The sequence below is a fragment of the Dryobates pubescens genome, chromosome 14, assembly GCF_014839835.1.
Source record: "Dryobates pubescens isolate bDryPub1 chromosome 14, bDryPub1.pri, whole genome shotgun sequence".
NCBI lineage: Eukaryota > Metazoa > Chordata > Aves > Piciformes > Picidae > Dryobates > Dryobates pubescens.
Genome location: NC_071625.1, coordinates 2,757,560 through 2,781,236, shown reverse-complemented (window position 1 = coordinate 2,781,236; position 23,677 = coordinate 2,757,560). Strand labels below are relative to the sequence as shown.

Genomic DNA, 23,677 nt, shown 5'->3' with positions numbered 1-23,677 from the left:
TTTGGCGTAAGAACGGCTCTGAGCATTATTTCCTAAGATCTGTTTATTTGCAAGTGTTGCTTTCTTTCTCTTCTTAAAAAAAAAAAAAAATAGAATCGTTCATGAAAATAATAATAATAATAATTAAAAAAAAAAAGTACAGAAGTTAATGTTTAGACATTCATACTATTAAGTAATAGAGCTATAAACTCTCCAATATGGCACTTTCATTTTACTTAACAATAGATAACACAACAGCGACAGTGAAACAGGCCAAACAAAAGCGATCACCAAAATTGTTGTGACAGTACAATTACCCGGCTAGGAAATTTATTCAATATGCTTTACCATGCCATTGACACAGCGGGACAAAAAAAAGCCCAAACGTTCAGAGAATAATACAACAAGGCAGGAGGGATTTTGGAAAACAAAAAAGGTTTATTTTGAAGTACACTTTGAAGAAATCCTTTGCCTCCCCGATTTGTTATCGATGTGCCTCTGACACGACGATACGAAACAAACAAAGGAAGAAAACCCACGTTCTGTACAGAGCTCTAAAATGAGCCGCAAGTATCTACAGGATGAGCTTGACAGCCTGGGTGTGGGGTGGAGAGGGGCCCGATCCTGCAGCCCGCACTCTCTAAACGAGTTTCGCAGACGTGGTAGGAAAGCTTGGCCCCGAGTCTGCCTGTGTGTCTCCGCGCGTGTGCGTGTGCGTGAGCGTGTCTGTGAGCTCCTACAGCACAGTCCTTGAGTAAAATGGGCAAGTGGGAGCTGCCGGAGCGGGTGCGGGGGTGCCTGGCTGCTCTAGAAGTCCTGCCGCGGGGTGTGAGTTAGACTGTGCCGCCGTAGATCACAGTTTCGCCTGAACACTTTGCCGCACTGCTCACAGTTGTAGGGCTTGATGTCTGTATGGGTAAGAAGGTGAGTTTTCAGATTACTTCTTTGATTAAAGGTTCTTCCACATGTGGGGCATTTGTGTGGAGATTCCTGTTCAGATTTGAAGCAAGCAAAGGATTAATCCTTCACAAACTACCTGGTTTAACGTATTTTTAACGCACTTTTTTTTTCTTATCGCAACGCACAACTTGAAATATCGGGCTCAGACACGAACGAGAGAAGCCCCGGGTGGACAGGACACCGTCTACCTCGTCCCGTCCTGCCCCAAAAGGCTTCTTTTTATAGTTCTCGATTCGTGGTATTTCGCGCTGCTGGGGCGCACGAAAAGCGGCCGCCGCGCCGCCCTCTTGCTCCGGGGCTTCCGCTGCCCGCCGGCGGCCACAGCGGTCCCGACGGGCAGGCAGGAGGCTCCGCACCGCTCCATGCCACTAGGCTGTCCCCCTGTCCCCGCTGCCGCCGCCGAGGTAGGGCCGGGGCCCTCAATGAAAAACGGCTCGAAGCGGCGACCTGGGCAAAACCGAACTCAGGGCTCGCTCTGCGCCGCCAGCCTCATCCGCGCCGGCGTTAAGACCGTCTCCCGCGGCCGCCGATTTTACGCGGGTCTCCTGCGGCCGGGAAGGTTACAGCCGGCCGCTTCCCTCCTCCGAGGAAGCACGGAGCCGTCAAGTGCTGGAACCGCCTCACTCCCCTCGATAGCCCCTTCCCCGCCGACAGCCACTGCCCCTTGCCCCGCGGCGGGCCCGGCTGGGTCCGCGCCGGCGGCATTCGCGTGGGGGAGGCCGGGGAGTGCCGGGCTCACCTGCATGTGGAGGGTTTTGTGGACCGCCAGGGTCCTGGACTGGCAGAATCCCTTCCCGCACTCCTGGCACTTGAAGGGTTTCTCTTTGGAATGGATGTACCTAGAAGGCAAGCCGAGGGGTGAGCGGCGCTGCCGGGATCGCTGAGCCCCCCGGTCCCCAGGCCCCTCTCCCCTACGCCCGGCTCCCCATAAATGCCCCCGCGCTGCTCCTTCCTTCCCCTCCCTTCCTTTCATTCCCCTCCCCCTCCCCTCACCCCCGCTCCCCCACCCGCATAATTTTGTTTATGGTTAAACTCCTCTATAGGTTCAAACTATTTGCAGTCATTCGTATCGAGGGGTGATTGTCCTCCCTGGGGACAGATCGGGACGTATCTGCTCCGCCAGCGGGACCCGAGCCCTACTCTGCCCTGAAGGAAGCGCGGGTGCGGAGCTGGAGGGGGGCGAGCCCGGGAGCGCCCACCTGTGCCCCGTCCTCCTTCCCGCGCTCCCCTGGGACGCGCTTCAGAAACGCGACAGCCCCAGGGGCTTCACTCCAGCCCCGCCAACGAGGGTGCCTGCCCCCGGCAGAATGCATGTTTTGGCTGCCCTGGCCCCTCCGCGGCCGCGGAACCGGCGCGGGAATTTCTCCTGCTGCGTTCCCGGCTCAGCCCAGAGCTCCTGCAGCGGCTCAGCGTCACCCCCCCGAGGGGCTCCCCACAGCTTGTCTCCTCACGGCCCGACCCGGTCACGGTGGTTCCTCACCGGTGGTCTCGCAGGTGGTCCTGCCTCCGGAAAGCCTTGTGGCAGATGTCGCAGGTGTAGGGCCGCTCGTCCGTGTGGGTCCGCTCGTGGATGAGGAGGTTGTAGGACTTGGTGAAGTGCCTGCCGCAGAACTTGCAGATGAACTCCTTTTTCGTCTTGGAGGGCAGGCGGCCGCGGGAGGGCTTCCTGTCCGGGGACAGCTTGCTGATGCCCGACAGAGGAGAGGCTAGTCCGGGGCTCAGCTTGGCGAGCTCCCCCACCTTGGGGGGGTCCTCCTGCGTGGCGGCCACGGCCAAGTTGGCAAAGTCAAAGCGTGGCCTGTCCTTGTGCAAGGCTGGGAGGACGTGGGCGATGGCCCCTTGCTTGGGGTGGAAGAGGTGCGTGGCGAAAGGGAGCGCAGGGAAAGGAAAGCGGGAGTCCACCAAGCCCTGTGCGGCCGCCATCTCCGTGATGGTGGACCGGGTGATTTCATGCACATTGGGGTAGCCCAGTGTCCAGTGGTTCATGTGCATGGTTTGCACTGCGCTGAGTCCATACAGGCCTTGCAACTGGTCCACAGCTGCAGGGAAGGTGTTCACAGCCTGGAGGAAGGAGTAGTTGGTGAGTTGGAGGGACGGGTGCAGTGGGATGGGGGCTGGCAGAGCTTTGCTTCCCATCTTCCCGGGGTGGGCGCCGGCCGGTGGTGCAGCTGGTGTCTCTGCTGGGCTTTCGAGACGGGGAGAAAATCCTAAGAGGAAAGAGGGAGAAAGGAGAGGAAAGACACTTTTACTGAGAGCAGCGTGGTTCCCTTTAGTCGAGACGAACGCAGTGGCGGAGCCAGGACAGGCCAGGCACGGCTCCGGTGCGCTGCCTTGTTGCGGCCCTAGCGCCCCAGCGCAGCCCCAGCTCCCGTCCTCCGCCAGGGCCGGCGGCTGCCACCGACCCACCGAAGCCATCGCTTCGAGAAAAACTAATGTGTAAAAAAAATATTACAAAATATAGCTCGCAGAAGCACCCACCCCAAGGTAAAATGAAGGAGAAAACGAAAACCCTAGTGCCAGGACAACCGAAAGTACCGCAGATTCCAGTTAAACGAATCGGGGAAAAGGACACCGGGAACGGAGCCGGAGCGGGGGCTGTCCCGCTCCCCGCCGCCCCGCTATCGCCCCCTCTCCACGTCCGCTGCGAGGACCCCCGAGGCCGCCTCCCTTCTGACCCCCGGCACCGACCTGGCCCCCGGCGTCGCTCTCACCCTCCGCCCGGCCTCCCGCGGGCTCGAAGGCCCCGACCTCGACCCCTCCTGGCTGGGGCCTCCCCGGGAAGGAGCAGGGTGCTCACGGAGAGCCGATGCAGGCCCGGGGGGAGGCGGAGTGGCGGGGAAATAAACCCCGCGTTTCTCTCAGCTCGAGTGCTTATTTTTCTTCCTTCAACAACAACTCATTTATCAAGATAACCGAGGAAAGAAAAGGAGCTCCTGCCCCGCACGCACACCTCCTACCCTGCCCCCCGCGCCGCAGGTCCTAAATAAATCCACTTTGCGCTGAGATCCCTTCCAGATGGCCGGGGCCGCCCCACGCAAGCCCTCCCGATCCCATCAGCGGAGGGGAAAGAGGACGGCCCGGAGGCCTCCCCGGCCGGCCGCGGGCTGCCCCGCAGCCGGCTCCCTCGATCCCTCAGGGCCGGGAAGAGTGAGTGCTGCCCCGGCGGGACAGAGCCGTCCAGCCGAACACACTCCCCCCACCCCCCGCACCCTCTCCGCTCTCCCGGGGCCGGGAGCTCCGGCAGAGCGGCGGGGCCGGGCCCTAATGAGCGGTGTGTGACTGTCAGAGGGTTTCACTCAGTCCATTCAACCGAAACCGCCGGGCCCGCTTCTGCCGCCGCCCAGGGGACCCTTGGCGTCCCTAGGGAGACGCTCCCCTCCCGCGGGGCAAGGGGCATCGGCGCGGGGGGTAAACCCTTGCCCTCTCTGGTTTTTGGTTTCGGTGAGGGTTCACTTCCAGCAGCCAGGCAGCTGCTGTGATCCAGAAAAGCGGTGAAAGCGAGCGCTGAGGTCTCTACAGGCCTATAAACAAGAGGCAGGGCCGAGGGTGCCCCAGCACCTCCTGGGATTTGGGTGGAGGGACTGGTAACGTGTAGCTTCCAAAATAAACAGGACAGCCTGTCCCTAAAATCCCAAACCAAAACCCCCCAAACAGCAACAAACATTCGGGAAGCTCTCGGGGTTCGGAGCCTGGCTACAGGAGCAGCGCTCTTGCCCCTCCGGGCCGCTGCCACCTTCACCGCTGCCACACAGCTCGGGCCGCTCCTCTGGCACTCTGCAGCCCCCGGGGAAAATCGAGCTCTCAATTTTTTCTCTCCTAAAATACTTTTTCTCCCCATTTGTGCCACCGCACTGAACTGGCCCTCGGGGGGGGGGGGGGGGGGAGGGGAAGAGGGAGAGGAGGGAGAGGAATGGGGCAACGAAGTCGGGTGTGAATGGCAGCGCTGCCCGCCCCTGTTTTCGTTTTCCTTGTAACCTGCCTCTCCTGGATTTCCTCCTCTGCTGCTTAGTTTTTCTGATTTGCGATTGTATCGCGACCGGGGACAGAGTTATCCATACAATCTTATTCATGTTTGGGTTTTTTTTGTTTGTTTGTTTTTGGGTTTTTTTGAGCGCGGGTGGTAATATAGAGAAACTTATTTTTAAAGAAGTCGTAGTGTGAGTTCCTATCCTCTTTCCGCCAGGAGCCGACACGAAGGCAATAAAATCGCTTTGCGCTGGCTGCCTACCGCGGCTCCTGCCTTCATCCCGGCTGTCTGCGGCGGCGTTTCGGAGCCACCACTGCTGAGCTATGACCGAGGTAGGTACGGTATTGCTGCAGGGCAGAGCTTCGTCTGTTACAGCCGCGTTTGGTGGCTGTGCGTGAGGATGTCATCGCACGGAGCTCGTGTTCATGTCCAAGAACCAAGTCCGAAAAACTATTCCGAAAACGAAATCCGTATCTCAGTGCAGAAACTTTTAAAATGACACTGCTGTCTGAACCACGGTACAGCTGTTACTATGGGTACTCCGGGTAACTTTATTTAAACCGATCGAAAAATGCCAGAAAGTGCCTTTATGCATGATTTTAAAGTCTACTTAGAATAAAGTACGGGGGAAAGCCAACCAAAAACGGATGTTACCTAAACCTTGGCACTTCCTTTTCCCTTTCCATTTAGAGCGCTTAATTAAATTAAGCCCGATGCCTCGGCAGTGCACCCCTCTCTACCTGTCTGCTTGCTGCCTATCTGCTGGCCCGGTGGGCTCTTCTCTTCCTCTCGCAATGGGGCCGGGGCCGTGTCCCGAGGGCGCTGCTGTCGTTCCCGGGGAGCGGGAAGGCCCCGGGGCACCTCTGGTCCCCGCCGGCTGCCTGTGCAGCCAGGTACAGGTCCGCTCTCAAGGGCGATCCGCGGGTCAGCCCTGTTTCGCGCTCGGACCGGCGCCCACTCGCAATGAACTCCGCGGGAAGGACACTGACCGCGCACCCCAGCCGCCGCCGAGCTGTAAACTGAAAGTAAACCCGGCGGTACCGCGCTCCCCGCAGCCGACGGGACGCTCCGCTCCCGGGGCTCAAACGCGTCCCCGTCGCTCCGCTTCCGCCGACGGCAGCGGGCAGGGCGAGCCGGGGGGAGCCACTTACCTACCGCAGCCGGATGCTCCTCCCGGGGCAAAGCCGAAGCGGCGGCCGCAGCACCTTCACGGAGACATTAGATCCACAGCGGGGGCGCTCAGCGGGGCCAGGGCCCGGCGGCGGCCGGCATGTTGCGGAGGGCTGGGCGGCGGCTGGGAGTTCTGGCTGCAGCAGTCCCGGGGCCCGGCATAGACCGCCGCCCGCCACCCGCCCGCAGCCTCCCGCCTTCGACCCCGGCGAGGCTCGGCGCGCGTCTGAGCCGCCCCCTGCCCGGTCCATCACATTTCAGCGGCGAGTGGCGTGGAGCGCTGTCCCCGCCCGCCCGCCGCCGCCGGCCCACCCCGCGGCGCGCACAGCCCCGCGCTCGGGGCCGCGCCGCTCCGCCCCGACGGGACGGGACCGCCCCCGGCTCCGGCCCGGCCCGCCCCGCCGCGACGGCCCCACTGTTTACTTGTGTTTGGGTAGCAACTAGGTTTTAAAGGGGCAGGACGCCCCCCGCAACCCCCACCCCTCCGCGTCACCTAAGTTGACATTTCTCTCCGAGAGCGGCCCGCCGGCCGCGGGGACTTGCGCCGCACCGCCCGCCTCGACCGCCCGCTGTGACACACGCAGTGCACCTTGCCTAAATATTTTAAATAAGCCCCCCATACCCACAGCGAGGGAATTCTGTGGGCTCCCACGTCTCCGAGGGGCCCTGTAGGTGCAGGTAACGCTCACGTCCGAATGGCTCCGTGGCCGTCCGATAGTTCGCTCTATGGACCGATGGTAGTTCGTTCTATGGACTGAGCGATCCTGCTCTGCCCTTTGCTGTTATTTGGGCTCCTCAAGGCTGAGCCAGGAGAATCTTTGTGGAAGCATCCCCATGAGCGGTGACTAAGCACACAATCCCTACCTGGAACAAACAGCTTCGAGAGCAGTTTCGATTTATTACCGGAGAATTTACTGCTACATGGGGCCTCTGTGACCTCTTCAAATTTCTCGATTAAAGCGTTATATTCGGTTTCGTCGTCAGCTGCATTGCCCGTGGTTTCATACAACACATTTCAATTTTTAATCTGTAACGTTATTCTTGTTTTGTTTGTTCTTTGGTTGGTTTTGTGCATTACTTAAATCACAGGTATGGGGAATTTATTGTATAATTCGGACTGGAGAACTGAAGTAGGCTTTGAGAAGTACAAAAAGATGTTAGAAGAAATAGCATTTAAAAGCGGCTTTGAAAAACTGTCAAGGTGGAGGCTGTGCCGGTACATTCGAACCCGTAGAAGACAGTTGAACATAAGTAATGGCTGCATCGGGATTCCCCCCGCCCCCCTTTTAATATATGGTGGGAAGAAAAAAAAAAGAAGAAGAAAGAAAAAGAAAAGAAATAAAGGGATGGAGTAGGAATTCGCAGAGGGAGGTACGGAGGTGTCCCTTTGCAGGGCAGCGCAGTCAAGACTGGCGCAGTCAAGACTGGCAGCCCGCGGGTCGTCCGAGCTCTTTTTCGTTTCTTTTCAGAAAGTCCTGCTTCGAAAATGCCCTATTTTAAATCCCAGTCGCCCTAAATAAATCGTGTTTCAACTCCTGGGCAGTAAGGACACCGAGGTTCACAGTTCCGGGAGTAGGGTGATTCCCCCGGGCCGGGAGCGAGGTTGCTGTGAGCGGCCGCGGGAGCTTGCGCGGGGCGAGAGCTCGGCGGTCGCGGCCGTGCTGAGTGGGCTCGGGCACGGCGCGGGGGAGGCCCCCGCATGCCCTCGTTGTTTTGTCTTCTCGAGCGAGGCCAGTTGCTTCAAGAACGAAGAGGAAGGGGCACTTAGAGCCGCATTTTCCGCCCCGCACTGCTGTCTTCTGAATGCCAAGGAGGATCCTTCTCCGGCCACAAGGATAGGAGGGAAATTGTTTCGGAAGAACCATTATTTCTTGCCTTTTACAGCAAGGAAAAAAATACTCGAAATTGCTGCGGGGAGAAACAAAAAAACAACAAAACAAAACAAAACAAAAGGAAACAAAACAAGATAAATAAGAAGAAAGAAAATCAAAATAAAATCAGTCACAATCAAAATCAAGTAACAAAAAAATCCCAACAAACAACAAGCCTCCCCAACGGAAAAGCCTCAAAGTGGCGGGACTGTGGAGGGGAGCGGAGCCGTGCGGAGTCACCGCCCGGGCCGTTTGCGCCCCGGCAGCTCGTGGCAAGTTCCGGCTACGCCGGGAGAGGGGGAAAGACACTCTCGTCCGCTGCAGGCAGCGCGGTGGCAGTCCGGGGCGTCTGCGCTGGCCGGTAGTGCCCGGTGACCCCGGCGCGCCGCCGCCCGGCCCGGCTAGCAGGTGCGCGGCGAGAGCAGGCGGCGAGACTCGAGGTCGCTCGCACGTCGTGGGGACAGCGAACACTCGTCGAGCAAGGGTGACACCACGGGGGTGGGGGGGGGGGGGGTGGGGGGGGTGCAGCTGGATGTAGCTGGAGCCACTCTCTTCCGCGTCACCTTTCCGCTTTCCCCCGGCCTCTCACGTCCCCACGGGCCTTCCTCTGCCGACCGGTGCGTTGGGCCGCCACCGACGGCCATCCCGCGGCCGGCGGAGCACGGGCGCTCCTGCCGCGGCAGGTGCCCTGCTCCAACTCTGCAGAGACCTTCGCCCCGCTGTTCCGCGAACGGGAGCGGAGCACGACCAGGGCTGCGCCGTGGGGCAGGGGGCAGCGGGCAGCGACCGGAGCCCCGCGCCAGGCGGCGGCGGCCCGCGGTGCTGCAGCGGCCCCTGGAGGCCGCGTGGAGCCCTGTCTGCTCCGCCAGCTACCGGCGCTTACTTCGGCCCGCGGCAGCCCGGCCGGCGGCACCCGGCGTGGAACCCCCTCCGCACCGCCCGGGAGATGGGGGCCGCGGTGCCCTGAGGAGGGCAAGAGACGGCGCCGCTCTTCGCGGGTACCCAACCGCGCACCCCGCGCCGCCGGCTCTAATATGTGCTTCCCGCTGGTGCCGACACCTCTGTGGTCATCTCAGCCTCCCCTCGCTCTCTCCCCTCCTACCCCCGCAAAAGTCCTCCGGAGCGCTGGACTTCGTCCAGGGCAGCAGGATGATGGGCAGCGTTTGTTCCCGCGGTGAAGGACAGAGGCGCAGCACACGCACACGCGCAGCCTGACCTTGACCACCCGCCCCATCCCGAGCACAGAAACGCATTCGGGAGGTGGAACGGGGATGGGACCGCATCTCGGCAGTAGCAAGGCCCCGCGGCGGGGCTTGGCAGGAGCTCCCTCTGAGCGCGGTCGCTGTTGGCGCTGCTGTACGGAGCGGTTCCGGCCTTCGCGAACCGCCGCTGTCAGCAGTCGGTGGCTGCGGTCGCAGGGGATTCACCCCCGCTGAAAAGAACGGGACAAAATCTTTCGTGGGAGCCGGAGATGCTCCCACAGAGGCAGAGAAGCGTTCGGCAGCGGAGCAACCGGCCGGTGCTGCTGCAGCCCCGACCCGCGGGGATATCCAATTCCGGCTCATGACAGGGGCTCTGCCGAGGGAAAGGGCCGGCGGTGAAGCCCCTGGTGCAGAGCTCTTATAGCACCTTGGTTCGGGAGGCGCTCCGACGGCTCCCGAGGGCCTCTGTCTCGGTGAGCGCTGCCGGAGCGCACAGAGCAGAGGCGCCGCTCGGCATCCAGCGCACCCGCGGCCCAGATCTCAGTCCCGGTTTGCCGCCCGCCGACTGGCAGGTCGGTGCTGCGAAGGACTCGGGCTGCACACCGAGGACTTAGTTGTTGTTTTTTTTATTCTGTCTTTCTTTTGAGGAAAGCAGTGAGCGGCCGCCGATCTGGCACAAGATTCCGCTGGTGTTTCTTGGTGACTAGATCGTCACCGACTTAACTCGCGTTTACTGGGGTGAGATTTTTTTGCCTTTTTAACGTCCCAGTCAGGAAACGTCAAGGTTTGACCTTGCGATGCAATTCCCGCTCAGTATCTCCCTTTCCCCCTTGAGACTCGAATCCCCGTAAAACATCTCCGCCACTGATTTCCATACAAGAAGAAACGGATTAAACGCACAACGACCTCATCGGGTTCGATCTCGCCTGCGTCTACCACAAGCGCGCAGCCCCCTCTACCCGCTCGCCCGTGGCCCCTGCCCGTGGGGCTCTCCCCGGGCAACAAGGAGCGGGCCGAGCCACCCTGCCCGCGGCACAGCCAGCTGCCTGCCCTGACGGGCACCACCGCTGAAACCAGCCCGACCGGGTGCCTGTTTCCTCGCCCTCCCCTCGCTAGGAAGCATCAAGCCCTAGGGAGGGGGATTTTGCTCTTCAGCCACCGCCGTGCCCCGGCTCCTCGCTCCCAGGATCTCCTGGCCCCACGTCAGGCGACTGCGGAGCTCGCAGGCACGCAGGGAAAAGTGTCAAAATGCCCACGGCCGAGGGCGGCTTTGCCGTGTGCACGGCGGAGGGGGTTCCCTCATTCAGCGGAACTTGCAAGTTGTGCCGTGGTATAATTGCATGGTGAGGATGGGGCGAGGGAGGACGTGGCGGCTGCGGCCGACACCGCAGGGAGTGAGGAGAGGACGCCGCCCGCTGCCGTGCTGCCACCTTGCCCCGACGGCACGCACCGAACCCCTGAGAGCTCCGGCGGCTTCTGTTCAGCCAAATCTCCGTGGCGGGGGGGAGGGGCGGGCACAGCCCACCTGCTCCATCGAGAATGCTCTGCCCCGGCCCAGAGGCCAGGGATGTCCGTCTCCTGCCACGAGAACCTTGCCCTTTGCAGCAGTCCTGTCCCGGCACAGCACAAAGCCGGCACACTCTCCCGAACACCCTAGTCTGCTGCCTGCTGATCTCCTCAAGGAAGAGGGGAAGAAAAGCCCTTGATAAATGGGCTTTTCCAGCCCAACAACAACAAAAAAAGATGTTTTTGTGGTGCTTGAAATGAGCAGTTGTCAAGACATAAAGAAATACAACGTGCCATGCCTTATTATAGTTTGGTTTAAGCAACCATTTGGCTAAAGTCTTTCCTGCCGTCAGCACTAAAACACTGAGCAGGGCTGTTGCCTACAGCCGCGGCTGGAAGCCCAGACACCCATCGCACACGAGTGGGCCCCTTTCTCATCTCTCCCTACCTCACTGCCCGTCCCGAGCTGAGCCCGGGGATCGCAGAGGGTCTCCAGGCTGGCAGGCTTTGCTTACTCTCTGGTGGTGACATTTTAGCTGTTTTTGCAGATGTGCCAAGTAGCAGCCTACAAGGTGGAGGTGGGCAGGGCTTCAGGGCTACCTGTCTGCTGCACAGACCTGGGCTTGTATGCTTCTCTCCTGGGGAAAGGGGGATTTCAGGCACCGATGAAGTTCTGCAGCTGCCTCTGGCTGGAAGGTTCATGATGTTTTCAGTCTCCAAGCCAGCCATTAAGGGGGGGAAAACCTGAAAGAAATATTGTACAAAAGCAATAAATTGGTTTAAGAAATGCAGTTGTACGTTTGGTTGCATGCCTCGTAACTCACCTAGGACATGAGAACTCCAAGGCAGCAGAAAAGGGGGCCCATACATCTTGTCTTGTGATGTATATTAAATAACTCCATTTCCTTTCAAGAACTTTCTATATCCCAGCAAGTAACTTGCTTTCCACAGATAAAATTAATACTGTAGGGTGAAAGTCAGCAAACGATAAAAGAGCTCAGAGGGGGTTTTCCAGCTGTAAACATGCAGAATCCATATGGTCATTAGATACATCTGTGGGTTAAGCACTGATTTGTTTATGCAAGCCTGATGCTTGTGATACTCTGAAACTGGGAATATTCTGTCCAATATCTGTGTGCTGTAATCCCCCTTTACCTACCCTCTGCCTGTGTGTTTCCTGTTTGCAGCATGCATTCTCCATGTGTAAACTGTGGTGAAGGATATGTTATAAACCAGGATACTACAGAGCACTTCAGACGTTTCTAGAGCACTACAAGCACAGTGCAAGCATATGCAAATCATCACTTACAGATGTGCACAATGTCCATGTTAATCTCTGCGTGTTTTTTGGGGTGTTTGTGGCATCTAATTCAAAGAAAAGGACAATAATGGCTGTTACGAAAAAGTACCAATTGTTCCCAGGCAGGCTTCCCCTAGAATGCCCAGACCTTACTGATGAAACCCTGCATTGCTTAATAAGATCAGGGTCTCAAATGCTGATGTTCCCCTCAGTTTCTTCTCTTGCCACCTCATGGCACCACTGTGGGCACCATTCTGTTGGGTGAAGGACAGTTGCTACCATACAAAATCTATGGATGTGGTGCTTATTGATACACCTTTGAGATTTTTCAGAGTGGAATAGCTTGGAACTAGCTTGTGGCATGGCAAAAGGAGGCTTTTTTCTCTATGAACTCTCCCTAGCTACTGTGGAGAAAGATGAGGGCAAGATCCCTCTGGAGTAGAGAAAGGCTGCATAGGGCACAGGAACAGGTACAGCTGGGTACAGGAACAGAGCAAGTCAAGAACATATCTGCATCCTTTTCCTGTTCCCTCTCCTCTTCTCTTTCTTTCCCTTTCCCTTTCCCTTTCCCTTTCCCTTTCCCTTTCCCTTTCCCTTTCCCTTTCCCTTTCCCTTTCCCTTTCCCTTTCCCTTTCCCTTTCCCTTTCCCTTTCCCTTTCCCTTTCCCTTTCCTTTTCCCTCTTTCCCTTTCCCTTTCCTTCCCTTCCTGGGGAAGGGATACCCAGTGTCCAGTCTCTGGGTACCCTGTACTAGCAATAGAATAGGATAGGATAGGATAGAATAGAACAGAATAGAGTAGACTAGACTAGAATAGAATAGAGTAGAATAGAATAGAATAGAATATTGGAAAAGACCTCTGAGATCACCGGGTCCAACCTATCGCCCAGCACTATCCAATCACCTAGAGAGAAAGCATGCAAAACTAGTATGAATGTAGCAATGGATTTCTGCCTTCTTTGCTCATGGACTTCTGTTGTCTGCTCACATGGTGATACAGGTCCCTGCTCAGAGGCCTGGCATTCCACTTGCTCTCCTTAGTTCCCTTCTGCAGACCCCTCAGAAGTATGTGAGGGACCCACACAGACCTAAACAGCAGTATGAAATCCGGCAAACAGATCTTTCCCCTGGTTTGTCCATACTAGATGGCGTGGTCCACTTCCTAAAGACAATCAATGATTATTGCAGATCTGCCTTGCATGCATGAACTATTTCATGTATTTGATCTGGTTACCTATGCTAGGCTGGTGAAAGTTATTTGTTGGTTATGCTGCTCTTTCAAATGCCCCTTTGGGAACTGTTTCCAAGAAAAGTACAAATTTCAGCATTAGAACCCATTTTAGCACCAGAGGTGCTGAAAGCTGAGGGCTCTGCAGCAGGAATGGAACTGCCTCGAGGCCTCTTAGTTTCAGCTTTTCTGGTCAGTGGAGAAAGAGATACTGCCAGCCACACTGAAAAGTTTGGAGTGTAACATGTATTCCTCTTTCCCACTTCATTTGCCCTGCTGATTCCCGGTTGTTCAAATGCAAGCCTGAGCTTCACTGTTCTTGTGAGTCTACTTGTCTCTGGACTGCTGGATGGAGCCCACCTGTGCAGGTTCAGCACTCTGCTGTGCCAGGAGGTAAGTGTGTGCATGGCAAGAAGCATCAGAGACCCTGGGACAAGGAATGCTTTGGAATGACAACATTCTGGGCTGTGATAGAAGTAAGGATCAATGGCTTCTGCAAGAGAAGGGGCTTTCAGGGAGCCTAGCTCAGTGCCTATAGAGAGTTGTGAGGAAGCCTCCATAGTTGATAGACATTCTCAGGACAGAGAAGTCAAAGCTGATTGTAGTAAGTGAATAAGTATTTTCTGAACCCAAGAAAGGCTCCACAAGAGGACTTAAGAAGACACCAGAAAGGGTTCTTGAACAAAACCCATCCTGTAATTGATCTCTATGTGAAACCTGAAAATAGAGAGAGTCTCCATGACTTTGGCCAGAGGGCTTTGACCAGCGTGGCGTGGTAAGAACTGCTGCTGGGAAGAGCACCAAGTAAATCTAATACAGTCTGTTTATTTCAGTGGGAGCTGGTATGAGAGGCAGTCTGTGGCCACAGCAGCATCACTGCCGCTCCTGAGAGCTGAAAAGGAGACCACCGACAAAGGTCATTAGCTAAGGTTAAGCAGGGTCAACCCTGACCTTTCTCCAGTCTCCAAGCAGACAGCTCTTGAGCACATACAAACCCACAAAAGAAGCCTTAAACAACTACAATAACAAAATAAGTGGAGTCAAAACTGCAGATCTGTTTTTATTCAAAGCATAGTATTTATAGATGACAGATACTGAAAGGCAGCAGAGCTGTTTGAAGTGCCATCCCTGAAGCCAGATAGAGAAGGCACACTTGAAAGCATTGTGTCTGTTGAACCCCAGTGAGACACGATTTTGAGCTTTTCAGAAATTGTATTTGCATCCCTAGAGCTTGGCAATTCCCACAAGCTTGGGAAAGAAGAATATTAGGAATACCTGACCTTCTGTTAGAGCTACAGGTGGAGTCTGAAATGCCAAAAGGCTGCTCGAAGCATCACTTAAGTCTGATCTAGTTCAGAATTAGTTTCATGTTATCTTTCCCCTCCCCAATGGTTTCAAGAAGATATATAAAACCAGACCAGAGCTGATGTTTACTTTTACAGCTAATGGTTCCTCAAATCTACAAGAACTTCTAAGCAGTAGATAAAAGCAGCTGCAAAAGTGATCTAGAAATAAACATCCAGAAGAAAACAGAACTGCAATCAAAGTTCCAGCTGTTCTTGTCTTAATTCTTATCAGTATTCTTTTTAATCAGGCACATTTTGAAGTCAAAGGCTTATTTCCAACAGCTTTTGTCCATCCATACATATGGATGTATGGAAGTCCCTTGAAATACTACAGAAGTTCTGTTTCACATCAAAATAGTGCATGCTGTCACTGAAATTATTAATTTTCTCTTCCTCATCCCCCGTGTTCTCTCTGGGCCCCTCTTTTGCATCTGGCATGTGTACTGATACTCAAGATGACAAATACTGATAACTGCAAAGCTGCAATGCTGCACACTTCCAGAAGGCAAAGCTTAGCCAAAGTTAGTCACTGATTTATGTCCTGTGTTCTGTTCAACAGCACAAGGTTGTTCTTTTTCTTCTTCTTCCTCCCCCCCCCCCAATTCCATACCTTTAATCCTTGCCACCTTCAACCTAGTGTGTGTCAAATTTCCATCTTATTGTTGCAGCTGTGGTTTCTTACACAGAAAGTGTGCTTCTCCAAGGCAGTGACACATTCTTCAGTTTATTCACAGAGTTAAATGCTCTGTTGTTCCAAAATGCCTGAACTCATGAAAATGTGACGGGGTGGGGTGCTTTTTTGGGGTTGTTTTGTTTTGTTTTGCCATATTGAATGGTTGATGCTGAGGTTTTAAAACACAAAGCAAGGATCTTGGGATGACTATTCCTGTTCAGTCCAAATCTGTAGAAAGTGTGGGCAGGGATGATGAGGCCAGGGTTTTGGTGTTGGTTTTGTGTTTGTTTGTTGCTTTTTTTTAGTAAAGAGGTTATTTACAAAACACCCCAAGCAGAAAAAAGCTTTCCCACCCCAAAAGTGCCTCCCACAGGTGTCCAAACTCTGCACCATCTAGGTACCATGTTACTTAGGATGACTTCATGACCCACCGCTGCAGCCAGCCCGCAAAGCAGATTGGGTTTGGAAGAATCTGGATGCTTACAAAGAGAGAGCTGCAGAAGTTGAGTGCTTTCAGCACAACCTCTGCTGTTTTATGGGAACTCCCAGCTTCCCTCTGCTCTCCCATATCACCCTCCCAACCCTTCCACATCACCCTTCCAACCCCTTGGACAGCTGTCTGGGAAGGGTTACTCTTCCTCTGAGGGAGCTGGTGAGAAGGACCATACCTTTGCTTCAGCCTCCTCAGTTCAAAGTCCAGCACAGTAATTCAAACCCACTTTTATCGTCTTTAAAAGCTCAGAGGTTAGTGTTTTCCACCAGAGCAGCTGAGACATGTCCCGGTCCTGGAAAAGGCCAAGAAAATAGCTGAGAGCTGTGCAGCTTAAACTGCTGCGAAAAATCTGCCAGAGGACATCTGTCAAAGCCCAAGGAGTTCCAGTTACATATGATTTCATTTGATCCCAGAGGCTAAATAATGTACAGGAAAGATTTAATAATGTTATGTAGCTTATGTGTGGAAATGTGAAAAAGGAACAGGATACAATGCCAGGCTGAAAAACCTTCCTGTGCTCAGAGCACTGTTATTGCTACACAGTCAGAAAACACAGCTTGAGCAGTGGGCTGTGATAATAAAATTAAAAGCTGGAATGGCTGGAGTATTTACTCAGGTGAGACTACTTGATTAAACTGAAAAAGAAAAAAAAGAGAAAAGGTGACTTCATATTTTCCAGGAAACTGCCAGGAAATTGTCAGTGAAGAGAGCCCCTCTCCTCTTTCTTCCACATCAGTTCCACTGCCACATGAAACCCTGACAGTGGAAACAGCGTAACTGAGGCTGGCTGCTCACAACACTTCCAAACAGCAGTGCAAGGGAGGCTTTGGATACTAAAAGAACAAGCCCAAATGGCCCTCAGCTATTCCTGCTGGTACTTTTGAGTTGCAGCACCTGCTGAGCTGCAGGTATGGTCCCTCTCACCAGGGTAAGTCTGAGTTAGAGCACCTGCTGAGCTGCAGGTATGGTCCCTCTCACCAGGGTAAGTCTGAGTTACAGCACCTGCTGAACTGCAGGTATGGTCCCTCTCACCAGGGTAAGTCTGAGTTACAGCACCTGCTGAGCTGCAGGTATGGTCCCTGTCACCAGGGTAAGTCTGAGTTACAGCACCTGCTGAGCTGCAGGTATGGTCCCTGTCACCAGGGTAAGTCTGAATTACAGCACCTGCTGAACTGCAGGTATGGTCCCTCTCACCAGGGTAAGTCTGAGTTACAGCACCTGCTGAACTGCAGGTATGGTCCCTGTCACCAGGGTAAGTCTGAGTTACAGCACCTGCTGAACTGCAGGTATGGTCCCTGTCGCCAGGGTAAGTCTGAGTTACAGCACCTGCTGAGCTGCAGGTATGGTCCCTCTCACCAGGGTAAGTCTGAGTTAGAGCACCTGCTGAGCTGCAGGTATGGTCCCTCTCACCAGGGTAAGTCTGAGTTACAGCACCTGCTGAGCTGCAGGTATGGTCCCTCTCACCAGGGTAAGTCTGAGTTACAGCACCTGCTGAACTGCAGGTATGGTCCCTCTCACCAGGGTAAGTCTGAGTTACAGCACCTGCTGAGCTGCAGGTATGGTCCCTCTCACCAGGGTAAGTCTGAGTTACAGCACCTGCTGAGCTGCAGGTATGGTCCCTGTCACCAGGGTAAGTCTGAGTTACAGCACCTGCTGAGCTGCAGGTATGGTCCCTCTCACCAGGGTAAGTCTGAGTTACAGCACTTGCTGAGCTGCAGGTATGGTCCCTCTCACCAGGGTAAGTCTGAGTTACAGCACCTGCTGAACTGCAGGTATGGTCCCTCTCACCAGGGTAAGTCTGAGTTACAGCACCTGCTGAGCTGCAGGTATGGTCCCTGTCACCAGGGTAAGTCTGAGTTACAGCACCTGCTGAACTGCAGGTATGGTCCCTCTCACCAGGTCACTTCCAGAAACAGTTGTTTGTGGCAGAGAGGGTGAAGAGGCAGCTGGAAGGGAGATGTGAAGGGCCACTGCAGGATCTGTCAAGTGACATCTGTCAGGTCTTCTGATAGTGTCATGCTCCCATGCCATGTGACACCATTTAAATACTGGCGAAGGAGGGATCATTAAACAGGATTCATAGCCAGGATGGTCATGGGCTGAAAACAGAAGCAAATGGATCCTATCCAGTAATACCTAAAAACTTCTGTGCAGTCTCACAAAGGAAGCAAGTGTAATGTTTCCTAGATTTCTTGAAGCTGGCACTTGTGGTAGTCTTTCTCTGGCTGGTGCTTTTATCTCCCTTGGGATAGCCATAACTGTTTTAGCAGCTGAAAACTTCTGCTCACCGGTTTTTCTTTCACTGGAAGGGGCTAAGACTTTTTCTTCCAAGGTTGGGTCTTTATTTGCAGGGAGTTCCAGCAGGTTTCTTAGGTTTCTCATTTCCTCTTGTTATTTCTGCTCTCATCTGTTTTGCAAATGGCCACCATAACGTTAAGCTTATCTAATGGCCAGGCCTCTGGCTGGAATAGTGCCAGCAGCATTCTGAAAGTCAGTCATCTGAAAGCATTCAGAGGAGATGGCCATCACCTTCTCCCTGAACCTCAAACATAAAACTTCCCTGATAAGCACATACTCCAATGCCATGAAAAGCAAGAGGTTACTCTTACGTTCAGATATCATTTGAACCAGCTTCCTCAGGCGACTCAGTGTCACTCAGACACTGCTGCATGGAATCTCACGGTACAAATACTCAGATCTTTTCCCAGTGTTTGGAGAAGATACCAGTTGTACATACACAGAGTGAGGAGTGAGTGTCTCCAGGGTGGCTTCACAGTGAAAGCAAGCTTCGTTCTACAGTTGGCTCTCCTTACTTCATTAATTGAGACACTCTGTTCCTTCACTGGCAGGGAGTTGTTCAGTTCTGCCTACTCCTGGCTTTTGCCATCAGGTGTGGGCTTGGCAGTTCCTAACATCAGTGAGACTTAGGGGCTTTGCCACAAGTCCTGCTGAGAAGAGTGGCAAGAGCAGAACAATTTTCTTTCCCATGTTCAGGGGAAGTCTGCAAAAATGCTAGATTTGTTGCAGCTCTTTTTTGTGTGTGCGCAGACATACACAGAGGACAAAAATCTCATTAATTTTGCTGTTCACCTCAGCGAGTTCTGGGTTTTATTCAAAAGGAGGAGTTCAGTAGGAGTACTGGGGCTCCAATTTAGAAACTTGAGAAGAAGCCCGAAAACTTGACCAAGGTCTGCATGAGTCACTCTGAGGACACAACATGTAGCAATAAAGATTGATGTAAGAGCTAAGGAGCTTAGCCTTGCAAAGAGAAAACCAGAAGTCTGTTATTGTAACATTTATTTCGCTAAGACCTGAGAAGGAAGTACTGAGAGTAGCTCCTATGCACACTCTGGGAGAATCAGCTTTGTAGGAATGGGGTCTGTGTGGAAAAACCATTCCTCATTTGGACGTCCCATTCCCCAACGAGAAGGAATTCTGACCTTGTGGGAGATAGAAAAAACAGGCCCAGAGGAGGAAACTGCAGCATGAAGACACCTACACAAGCCTCCAGAGCACCCTTATTTTGGAAAGAGGGCTGACAACACCAAGAGGAAGATCCGCTGGCCACTGCCATATCTGCCTGAAAGGGCTGATTCAGTTGGCACCGACTGAGAGCTCTCCTGAGAGCCCGCTGGGAAAGCAGCGTTTCCCAGCTTCAAGGGATCCTGCTGCCTCAGCGCTGTGGCAGCAGCAGCAGCAAGGCTGCTGAGTCAGCCCCCGAGCGTCAGGCGGACACTTCCCACTCTGATCTAGCAGAGGGCACAGGAAGCAGAGGCAGGAATGCATGACGACGCCAGAGAAGGTATGGCAGTACGTGAGGGAAAGGCTCTTCTGGAAGGCACAATCAGACATTTCATAGTGGCTCAGTAGACTACAAACATTAGCTTGGGTTACTCGAGTATGTTAGAACATATTTAGGAGAAAGCTGACTTTCAGTGGCTCTACTGAAACATTCAGCTTAAATCAATAGCTATTTATGCACAGACTGGCAGAGCTCTAGGGGTATCAACTGATGCTTTGCACGGGCTGTGGGTCTGCCTTGGCACAGTCATTTATTGATTAAACAAACATTCCTCAAGCTGAGCAGTCTGCACAACAGTAATGTGGCTCCCCCCAGCTTCTGACTTGTGTGATGAGGTCCGGTGCCAGCCTTCCTGTCCCAGGCCTGAGACCAACAAGCACAGATAGAACTTCTGGCATTTGTTGCCAGTTTGAAGAGTATGATTTAAAAACTAGACCATAAGAGGTGATTATCACAGGCCCACCACTCCAGAACAGACTCCCTAAAAGCAAAGCAAGTTCAGGGAAAAGCCTCTCTCACACACAACCCCCCTCACTGTCAGACACCTGTTCTCCTTAAACCACTTCTTTTTTTTCCATTTCTTATTCTTTTTTTTAATATTTTTTTTTCCAGTGGAAGTCACCCCAGCTGAATTAAATTTGTTTCCCTTGGGCCTGCATTTTCTTTAGCCAACACAACAGCTGCACCATGTGGAGATGAGCCACGAGAAGTGTAACAACACATGTTTGTGATTGCTGTATCAACTCTGGCAGATTTAAGTGCAGAGGTCTTTAGCTGCCTTCTATTAGAGAGCCAGGCTTTACAACATCTTGCAAAGTAGTAGCAATAATAGAGAGGTTTATGTATTTCTTGTACATGCTGGTACAGTAAAACCAGAAAGGCTCTGCCTGTTACTTACAGCTATAAATATTGTATTAAGCACAACCATTTTCTTTTGCATGTTAAAGCAGAAACAGGACTGGAGGATGGGTTAACTACAATGGGATCCCCTGAGACCCCGTGCTAGCTGTTACCCACTCCTGCAAAGACACTCAGGCATTCAGAATGTGCAGTAACCCTGTTATTTCAAAGCTGCAGTAAATTTAATCTCTCCAAGAAATTGCTGAATTCCTGGAAAATAATGCATAATCTTGGGTCAGTGTGCCTTTCTTTCCCCCTTCTTCCCCCCCCCATTTCAAGAACAGGTGCCAAAAACTGGTCTTGTGCAGCCTAATTCAATGTATGTTAGTGTAGCAGTTTTAAAGCCTGCTTTTGAGGCGTTCAGTTAAAAGCTGTTGAGTATTCCACACCCATTATAATGAGGTACTTGTTTTTGAAAGACCATTTTGAAAGGTCAAGACAAATGCCAATAGCACAGCCCAGAATCAAGCAGTGTTGTCCCTGCTGCTTTGTGCATAATTAGTGCTGCATGTGTTTGTGGGGATTCTAACACAACTGTGTGACTTTCATCTCCCTGCACCTTTCCTCACTAAAAATTGCAATGCCTCTGCAGATGGCACGACGTGCATCTCCTGTTCTCCACTGACATTGTTATGCACGATGCACTATAGATTAAAATGCAGTGCAGATTATACAACACTGCCTATGTGGCCCTGTGACTCCCAACAGCGAATTTTCCCACTGGCTTAAATTTCAGATGCTTAGTATCTGTTCCACAAGGAGGGGACCACTTCTCCACTGTTTATCTTTCCTGACTGCATCGTTTCTAATCAGCTGAACCTGTGACATATTATTAAAAGGTTGTCAAATAAATGGTAGTGTCTAACGTGATCTGCCTCCAGTTTTGACCTTTCCTCCATCCTCCTGGGAGATGAATTGGGCTGAGGATGGAAACACTAGTCAGGCAAAAATCCACATTTATATTCACACTCCCATGAGCAAATTAGATAGGACTCTCCTTTGAGAACTGATCCCCAATGTAGTAAATAGGAAAGCAAGACCCTGTAGATGTTAACAGACTTTGTATCAGGTCCTAGAGACATCCTGCCTAGTCTGAGCTGCCCAGAGCAGGGATTTCCTCTCTGTTAATCTTTCTGAAGGAGAGATGCAGTGGGTGTTAAAAAGCTGCAGTTTGGCTTTTTCCTCGTTTCAGTTTTCCCTCGTTTTCCCCAGTATTCAGATCAGCACATTCATTTGAAACTTCAGTTTTCAGGAATTTAAGCTGTGCCTTGCTAGCTGGATGAGAGCAGCTCAACACTACCAGTGTCACAAATTAGATCATGGAACTACCGAAGGGCTCAAGGATGAAGCAATAAAAGCTGTGTACCGGCCAGTTCAAGGTTACACAAAACCACGAAGCCCTCTCTTGTTTAGAAGACATTGAAATGTGATATATGGACACAGAAGAAGCAATGTCTTTAAATCTTAACGTGATTAGCAGCTTTACTCTGGAGGGATCTTCGGGAGGGGATGGACTCCACCCTGAGGAAGATAAAAGACTTCAGTTTTCTCAACTGGAAGGAGTGATTCATTTTAGGTGGAAGTGGTATGCATGTGATATTCCTCATGTGGTAAATTAACTGTTTCCATTAAGAAAGCTCCTAGCATATGGAGTTGCTCCATTTTCCCCTGCTCTGCACAGAAAACTCTACCACCAGAACACGTTCTTTTTGCTAAACCCAGCCCTAGTAACAACGGGCAGTCTTGGTGGCTGGTGAGAAACTCTCTCTCTCTTTTGTTTTTTTGGCTGTTAAATAAATCCATTAACCTTCCACTGGTGTTCTGCTTGCAACTGAGACCATTTATTTTTAGTGAAGGAACAGTGCAAAAAGCTCAGGTCTCAAATGTAATGGGGCTCATTAGCTCTCTAGGTAGCAACTCGCTTTACCTTCTGCTGTGTTTTTCTAGCCTGACCTATGAACACTCAGTCACTTCAGCATTTTGTTTTCAGCAGAAAGTTCCCTTGCTTGGTAGGGACAATTGCTCCTGTACCCATCCTGAGCAGCACTGAGGACGCCATAAAACTCTTCCCTGCTGAAGCAAACCGAACCTGCTGAGACTCAAACCGGCGCATCCCACAGACCCGCTCCCGTGAAACTTCATTCTGTGCTGCTTTGCTGTTTCTCCAGAGCGCAGGCTGCTGGGGGGAAGGCTTCCCACTGCTTTTAAGAGCAGGATGGGAACCTAAGAGCACAGCTTAATCTTTCTCTTGTTTTGAATACATTTCTCCTTTCCACGGGATCTTATCTGGTAATCAGAGCCACTGCTTTACGGTCAGTCATGAAATGGCTGTTATGCCACTGAACTGTTTGGGTACAGTTTTAAGACCAGAATTGTATTTAAGTCTTTCCTCCCCCCCTCCTCCCCCAAGTGTGACTGTACATGTTATACGAGTAGCTTATTTGGAATTGAATTATGATCTTCTGGCATGTTTTGATTGGGAAATGTTGGAAAAAAGTAGGAAACTGAAATTTTGTGGTTTCTGGATTTGAAAGCATCTAGGATGACTGATTCTTCCACACACAAACCACTTGCTTTGTAATATCTATGAAGTAAGCTGCAGATGTGCTTCAGAAATAAATAGGGAGGGACAAAATAATAAAACAAAACAAAAAAGAGGAAAAAAAAAGAAAACAAACAGAGAGGAAACAAGCAAACAAACAAAAAGCAGCTCCATAACCAAATAAGCTGCAAGCACTTCATGGCACTGCTTTTGTAGAGCCCAGCATTCACAACGTGCTTCCCAGTTGTTTGGGCTCTCCATATTTGTCTTTTGCTATTCTGTACTTGTGTTTCCCAACTTTTGTGCTTCTTTTCAAGTGTTTCTGTGAAACTCCCACAGGGCAAGGAGCCTTCCCTTCTTCAAATCTGAAACATGGGTCTTGTAGCCTCCCGAAAGCTGCAAGTTTGTTTCCTGTAGTACTGGCCTCATCCAGTAAGAAGGATTGAATCATTTTTGAGTTGTTATTGAAAGTAGTTTCCATTCCTAACGCAGGAATTAAGCCTTGCTAGTTAAATGTTACTTATTTATTCTCCAGGGTGTGAGCACACCCCTTTGCAGACTGGAGAACAGATGGTCCCCCCCCCCAGAAAGACAGAGCAGATCTTTATGTAGAAGGGAATCCAGAGGAACCCTCAGCATTGCCACAACAACAGTAACTGTTTTACAAACCAAAGTAAGGTTGTGTTTTGTTTGGGTTTTTTTTGTCTTTGTCAAGTTGATGGCAATCTGTAGATCCCCATG

The 23,677-nt window shown here is 52.4% G+C and overlaps 1 protein-coding gene across 2 annotated transcripts; it reads right to left on the bottom strand.

Moving 5' to 3' along the window:
- Window positions 1-144: 144 nt before the first annotated feature.
- OSR2 (odd-skipped related transciption factor 2) lies at window positions 145-6,319 on the bottom strand. 2 transcript variants are annotated; one of them, XM_054167467.1, is made up of 4 exons: window positions 6,058-6,319; window positions 2,420-3,146; window positions 1,679-1,778; window positions 145-969 (listed from the first exon to the last, which is right to left on the bottom strand). In XM_054167467.1, the coding sequence occupies exons 2-4, from the start codon at window positions 3,073-3,075 to the stop codon at window positions 787-789; spliced, it is 939 nt and encodes a 312-aa protein (XP_054023442.1). In that variant the 5' UTR covers window positions 3,076-3,146; window positions 6,058-6,319; the 3' UTR covers window positions 145-786. The 2 variants fall into 2 exon arrangements, with proteins under 2 accessions (XP_054023442.1, XP_054023443.1); XM_054167468.1 differs by having other exon boundaries at window positions 145-887.
- Between the last annotated feature and the right edge of the window lie 17,358 nt (window positions 6,320-23,677).